Below are 7,504 nucleotides of genomic sequence, written 5' to 3'. Positions count from 1 at the left end.
CGCGAACATCCCTGCCAGCCGGCCCAACGGCCGGAGCTCGCGCGCAAGAGGCACGGTCCCGCCCACTCCATCGCCCCGGCGCGCATGCGCAGACATCTCCGACGGGGGGGAGGGGGTGCGGTTTCGTCCACTGTGGCTCAGCGTCACTGCCGCCGCCGCCGCCGCCTCGCTCCGATTGGTCGGCACCCGATGTCACTCAAATTCACGTACCCGCCCACGCTCCCGCTCCCTGGCCCCAAACCAGCCAGCCTGGCCGGCGCGCCTGCGCACTCGCCTCTCCCTCCGCACCACCACCCCCCCCTACTTCTCTCTCATGCACACACACACCCTTTCCTTCAGCCTTCGCTTCCGGCCGTCAAGTTGGCTCGAGCGGTGGGGGTGGGGGGGCAGTGTGTATGAGTGAGAAAGAGTCCCCGGTGAGGAGACATTTTATTATTGTTTGTTTTTTTAAAAAATGTGTGACTAAAAGAAACGACATTTAAAAAAAATCTGAGGAGAAAAATCCAGGTGGTGAAGAATTTGAGAGGGAAAAAAAATATTTGTCGGAGGACGATTATGTCTTCACAGTGAAAAAAAATAACCCAGGAGGAGGGGAGGGGGGGTCTTCGTAGAGTCTTATTTGTTTTTCCCATTTTCTTCCGCCTCCCCCCCCCCCCCCCCTTTTCCAACCTCCCCCTTTTCCAACCTCCCCCCATCCCCTCCCCTTCATGTTGGCCTTTCTGTGAGGAGAAAATCATCCCCAAAATACCTCAGGCTTCATGACTCTCGACTCTATCATGGCGTGCTGCCTGAGTGAAGAGGCGAAAGAATCCAAGAGAATCAACGCCGAGATAGAGAGGCAGCTTCGCAGGGACAAGCGGGATGCACGCAGGGAACTGAAACTGCTGCTCTTGGGTAAGGAAAGGCCAGGGGAGAGGGGTGGGGGAGGGTAATGGGGGTTGGTGGGTGGGTGTGTGTTTGTATTTGTTGGGGGGCGGGGGGGGGGGGTGGGAATCATTGCTTCATTCATGTCGGATTGTATGTCTTATTTTGTGTTTGTTTGCGATCCCAATTATTTTTAACATCGCCTCCTTCCTCCCCCCCCTACTCCACCCCCCCCCCCCCCCACTCCCGCAGCTACCACTAAGGTTTCATTTCCCAGTTTGAGATTCATACCCTTCCTCTCCCCAACACACACACACATAAATAAACCCAAAAGGGGAAAGGGTAAATATCCACGTTTCTCCAAAACAAAAGAGGAAAGGGTTTTTTTCTCATCACATTTCATCTCACCACATTCTTGGCGTTTGCCACTCTGTCTGTGTGTGTGTGTTTCTTCCCCACCCCTCTAGCAGGCGAAGGGATTTGGTAACCAAGTCTGAGGAAGGCCTAGGGAAGGCCTTTGGATTGCAGTGCATTCAGTTTGTAAGCTACCCAACCAGCGCCTTTCTTCTTTTTTGTTCTAAGTTTAAGGTAGTTATATTTGAAAATGTAATTTGTGTTTCGTTTTTATTTTGCCCAACATTTCCAAATTGTTGTTTTTTTTTGTGTGGGATTGGGGGTGAATTCCAGCTGGGACTGCTTAATGTTTGATTATTTTGACTATCAAGTTGTTTTCTTTTGGCCTGAAGTTAAATGGATATATTTTTTGGCTGGTATTTCTCTGCAACCTGAATTATAATTTTATGGGATATATTTTTGTAGCCTTCGAAGTGGTGGGCGATGTCATTGATTTTTTTTCCGTTTCTGGATACTGAAGGAACTTGTTCTGTCTCTGAACTTGTTCTATCTGTAAGTCTATCACTGTTACTTTTATTGAGTCAGATCTTTTTTCAATTTGTATAGGTGAAGGCATTTACTTCAGATATTTAGGCATTTTGTAGTAACATGGTATAAGTTTGTTAATGTGAAATTTAAAATAGCAATGGATTGAAAAAAACTTTGCCATAGTTTATGGTTGAAAAAAGGTGGTTTAGCTTTTCAGAGAAAAGTGAATGTTTTGGCTTATGATGACTCATAGTCTTACTAAATTTACTCATTGTTGAATTATCGTATATCATGATATTACTTAAGAGTTCGCATTAAGCAATTAAGTCAGTTAATTCAAATAAGACTTTTAAATGCTGCTGTCATTGTTCAGTGTTCTAGTTTAATTTTTGAGAAATGTTGAATAGATGTGAAGAATGATTTTATAACACAGATGATCCCAACACACACTGCACTACTGCAGCACCAGTATTTTTATATGTACTGGTGCCAGTAGGGCAAGACATATCTAGTGCACCAACTAGGTGAGACTGCTTCCAAGAGAAGATCTTTGTTTTATTTATCGTAACTGCTGCTGCAAAACATGTTCTTTAGCTTGCCCTTTATTCAAAGAAGTCTGTTACAGCAGGTTGCCCTTGGAGTTCTGGTGATCAGTAGGAAACTGACCTGAGATGGGTTCAGCCACCAGCAGTCTCCATTGATATTTGAAAGTCTATGTTTGAAATTCTGCCTTCTTCCAACTCTGCAACCATTTCAATGAACAGTTGAAGCGTTGGCTTTCCACCAGTAACATTACTAAATGGTCAAGGTAGATACAGTATTGCAAACATATATTGCAGTTTTTATAAGTTTTTGAGACTCCTAAGCCCATTCCTTTTATTGTTATGCTAATTTCAATAGTGTATTACATTTTAGAGTAGGAAAGGTTTTCAAAGGACAAGAACCATATTCTTGTTGCCTTTATTGTGACTCCACACTGTATTGATCATAGAAATCATAGAAATCATAGAAACCCTACAGTGCAGAAGGAGGCCATTCGGCCCATCGAGTCTGCACCGACCACAATCCCACCCAGGCCCTACTCCCACATATTTACCCGCTAATCCCACTAACCTACGCATCTCAGGACTCTAAGGGGCAATTTTTAACCTGGCCAATCAACCTAACCCGCACATCTTTGGACTGATCTGTACTAATTGAAAATTGCCAGCGCAATTGGAATTGCACAAGAGTATAGTTATGTGCAAGTGATGCTGCCTGAATTTTCTCCCCTCTGGAAATGTTCAGTGCCTATCTTCCAACTAATGGCATCCATGCAATAGATCTGCTTCAAGTGAACTGAGTGAAAACTTGCAGTCAGTCCCTAGTCTCTGGCACAGCATGTTGGAGTTTCCTTTTTAATATTTCATTCCAGTCACCACATTTAATAACTTCTTATAAGTGCTTGTCCACTTTAAACATTCACTGACATTAGTAACAGTTATCTGGTTTTGACTATCATTCTGATAAATGGAGGATGCATTTTTGAATCTCATTGGAAAATTCAGTGAACAATATATTGTAAGTATGGAGTTTGCAAATTGTAAATGAATATATCCAACACCAACCTGGTACTGTTTGTGTTATATTGGTATATTTCAGCAAATGACTGCAATTGCATATTTTGGTATATGACTAAGTGGTAAAGAAGGCAGGAAGAGAGAACAATTTACAATGTAATTTATGAAATGTTTATGTTTTGCTTTTAACTCAGAATTTTAGGGCCAAATTTTGAATCTATTCCAGATGGGTGGTAAATGGTAAGAGTGCTAGATGAAATGTGTTTCGGCCATTTCAAGATAGTTTTGTCTTGAGATGCGTTGCTCAGAGTTCCTATAAATGGATAGTCTCACTTAAACTGTGAGATGTGGAAGCATTTTTAATCAGTTCGTTGAGATGACCTTCTAAATTGAATTTGAGGCATATTGTTGAATTGTGCAAAGGGAGTTCTATTCTCCAGCTGATCATGCACTCTCTGACCTGGGAATGCTTGAAGTTGATCCTGTGACAAATGTAAAAACACATTCCATTCCCAGCCTCAACTTGTGGCACCTTGAACAAAAAATGCAGAAACTAAAACTGAATATATTTAATGTTTGTAATTATGGAAGTGGTATAAAGCTGCTGTTTTTTAGATGGGTGATTTTTTGTCAACAGGAATCCTTTGCATTGTCAGGAAATTTTCACACTGTGCCTCCTTAGTGGAAAAAACTCGCAAAATTATTTTTTTATTCTTAATTTAAGATGTGACAGGAGATATTGTAAAGTTTTATTTATTAGTCACAAGTAAGGCTTACATTAACACTGCAATTAAGTTACTGTGAAATTCCCCTAGTCGCCGCAATCCAGCCCCTGTTGGGTCAACGTACCCAACCAGCACGTCTTTCAGAATGTGGGAGGAAACTGGAACACCTGGAGGAAACCCACACAGACACGGGGAGAACGTGCAAACTCCACACAGACAGTGACCCAAGCCGGGAATCAAACTTGGGTCCCTGGCACTGTGAAGCAGCAGTGCTAACCATTATACTACTGTGCATATTGTGCACAGTATAACAGAATACAAAAAAACGAATGGCTCCTAATTGGTCCTTGATTGTGGTAGAATCAATTTGAGGTGAGGAGTTACAAGTATCAAGCAAGAATTGAGTAATGACACACATTTCAAGTATGTCAGATTTGTTTCTTTGTTGTGTATTAATATGTTAAATATACTGAGTGACGACATTGAGCTAGGTATATGAGCAAACTTCAAAAAACAAATCTTCAGTTGGCAGGAGCTGAATAGGCAAGATTGCACTTCGGTGAGGTTGTGTTTGATTACCTGGCAACTTGATATTTTGAACAACTAAATAGGTACAATTTTAAAATATTAGTTGAATTGAACTTTGTGATGTGATATCTTGTAAGATATGGTTATGGGTACCGTTTTGGGTGTTGAGTCAGTTTGTGATATGACAATTTAAAAACTTAAAACTTGGCATTTAGAGCAATACTTTCATGTTATGTGGATTTAAATTGTATAAAAACACAACAGGCTGTACAAAGTAAAATGCATACCATAAATTCTACTGTGGGTGGGTTGGCATGTACACAGATAATATATTGGTTCAGAGATGGCAAATCAAGATTGATTTTGAAGTCCTCAAACATGGTTATTTCTGAGCAAGGGCAGTTTTAAAAAAAAGTTTGAAGGAATACGTTAGATGGAAAGTTTAACTTTGTGATTCTATAGATGTTTTGATGGATGTTATTCAACAATTATTGAGGGCCAGTCTCAGGATTAAACCAACATGTTCCATCATTCAATGGAACTGTGCCTATGAATGCATACACTGAAAGCTTCACGTTTTAAATGTACCACACGGGGCAGTTGCCAAATTGAAACCAGAGACAGGGTTAAAGTGAAAGTATCAATTGTCATGTCAGAATGATACATACTTCCTTCCAATGGACAGCAGGAAGAGATCTGCAGTGACGAAGTGAGTGGAGGAGTTTGCAGGGTGGGAGTATCTTGTATTTATACATCACCTTTAGTGCAACAGACGACAGCATCAACATTTTTGTAACATCTTGAACATAATAGAATATTCCAAGGCACCCCTTGCATTATCAATCAAAATTTGACTGTCATGTGAGGGCATATTAGGATCTTGGTGAAGGGGCTGGGTTTTAAGAAGCAACTTAAACTTTCCACCTCACTTTCTCCTTTATGGAGGAAATTCCAGAGTTGGGGCCTTGGTAGCTGAAGGCAGGCTGCACAGTTAAAGTTGTTGATATTCAAGGCCAGAATTGGAGGGTCCAGCATCTGGCGGCAGAAAATCAGGAAAGAGGTGGCCATAGAGGGAATTGAAAGCAAGAATGAGAATTTTAAAATCAGTGTTGCTTCAGAGGGAGGTAAAGTAGGCCAATTGGCACAGAGGCGATGAATGAAAGAGACTTGGTATGAGTGGAGCATTAAATTTATCAAGGACAGACAGTGGGAGGCTGGTCAGGTATGTGATTGAATAGTTTAGAGATAACAAAGTAATGGTGAGGGTTTCAGCAGCAGATGAGCTGAGGTAAAAATGCCCCAAAGAGTGTTATTAAGTGGTATTCAAAGCTGAGAAGAACTAGGGGAAATTGCCTTCAAGTCTGATGTGCAAGGAGGCCTTTTGAAAATGGAGCAAAATGTGCCACTAAAGTTGAGAATTTTGAGAAGTCACCTGGAGTGAAAAAAACAGCATGGCGTCCATGGCCACGTGGAGAGAAGAATCATGGACAATGCTTGCACAAAATCAGAATTGCAGGAATAAGTTTGAGTGAGTTTGGAGGGATTTATAACCTAGGATGGTGATTTAGAAATAAGTGTACTGTGGGAGTGGGAAGTTAATGGAGACCAAAAACATAAAGGATAGAGGTGTGGACCACGACTATGATTGACTTTAATACAAATGCAAGTGTTTAGCACTGCACAGCAAATGTATCCATTGGGAAACTTGTTTATAATGAAAATTATGTGCTTAAATTGCACTGAAGCAATTACTCAGTATTGAAGATTAATTTATAGAACCATAGAATCCTTACATTTGGCCCATTGAGCCTGCACCGACAACGAGCCCTATCGGCTTAACCCCATGTATTTATCCTGCTAATCTCCCTGGCAGTAACGGGCAATTGAACATGGCCATTCAACCCGCACATCTTTGGATTGTGGGAGGAAACCGGAGCACCCAGAGGAAAGCCATGCAGGCACGGAGAATGTGCAAACTCCACACACAGTTACCCGAGTTCAGAATTGAACCTGAGGCAGCAGTGCGAATCACTGTGCCACCGTGCTACCTTTCATGTATACATCAATTTAGTTGGTATAATAAAGTATATCCCACTTTTTTGTATTTTGATCAAAGTGTTCTAAGTTAGGGCAAGAGCCTGAGATTGTTGTCAGTTTACCACAGACTATGATTATGCCTTTAGAGGTGGAGATTATTTTAAAAATTGAAACAAAATAAATAGTTTTGTTAAAATCTTGTTTTCAGCATTGGATGTAACAGTTATGCCTGGGGATTAAACTGGTACAATTTTCTAGCTGTTATCCTGCTATTAACTTGATTTTTGGAAAATGCATTTTCTGGTAACTGGTCTAACCTGACTCTTGTTTTCTATTTACTGGATTGTGATGCTAAGTGGCTGATAATTTTCTAGTTGAAAATTAAGAATGATAGAAAAGAGAATCCCATTTAATGCTTGTATACTGTTTCAGTTGAAGTATGGCAAGCAGTATGACATATGAAGAGAGACTGGATCGACTGGGTTTGTACTCATTGGAATCTAGAAGAAAGAGGGGGATCTCCTCAACATACAAAATCCTGATGAGACCGGACAGGCTAGATGCAGGAAGAATGTTCCCAATGTTGGGGAAGTGCAGAACTCGGGGCCACAGTCTAAGAATAAAAGGCAAGCCAATCAGGACTGAGATGAGGAAGAACTTCTTCACTGAGTTGTGAACCTGGAGAATTTTCTAACACAGAAAGTGATTGCGGCCAGTTCGTTAGATATGTTCGAGAGGGAGCTGGACGTGGCTCTTGTGGCTAAAGGGATCAAGAGGTTTTGGAGAGAAAGCAGGAGTGGGATTCTGAAAGTGCATGATCAGCCATGATCCTATTGAATGGTGGTGCAGGCTCAAAGGACCGATTGGCCTACTCTTCTTGCACTATTTTCTATGTTTCTGTGATGAGTT

At 41.4% G+C, this 7,504-nt stretch overlaps 1 protein-coding gene across 1 annotated transcript in view; it reads left to right on the top strand.

Moving 5' to 3' along the window:
* The first annotated feature begins 319 nt into the window (after nucleotides 1-319).
* LOC144479504 (guanine nucleotide-binding protein G(q) subunit alpha) overlaps nucleotides 320-7,504 on the top strand; it is a 130,401-nt gene continuing 123,216 nt past the window's right edge. Inside the window, exon 1 of the mRNA XM_078198235.1 lies at nucleotides 320-894. Within this exon, the coding sequence (XP_078054361.1) occupies nucleotides 759-894 (136 nt within the window). The 5' untranslated portion in view covers nucleotides 320-758. The remainder of the gene's footprint in view (nucleotides 895-7,504) is intronic.

The sequence above is a fragment of the Mustelus asterias genome, chromosome 26, assembly GCF_964213995.1.
Source record: "Mustelus asterias chromosome 26, sMusAst1.hap1.1, whole genome shotgun sequence".
Lineage (NCBI taxonomy): Eukaryota > Metazoa > Chordata > Chondrichthyes > Carcharhiniformes > Triakidae > Mustelus > Mustelus asterias.
Note: the sequence above shows the minus strand (reverse complement) of the source record. Positions and strands in the feature narration are given on the sequence as shown.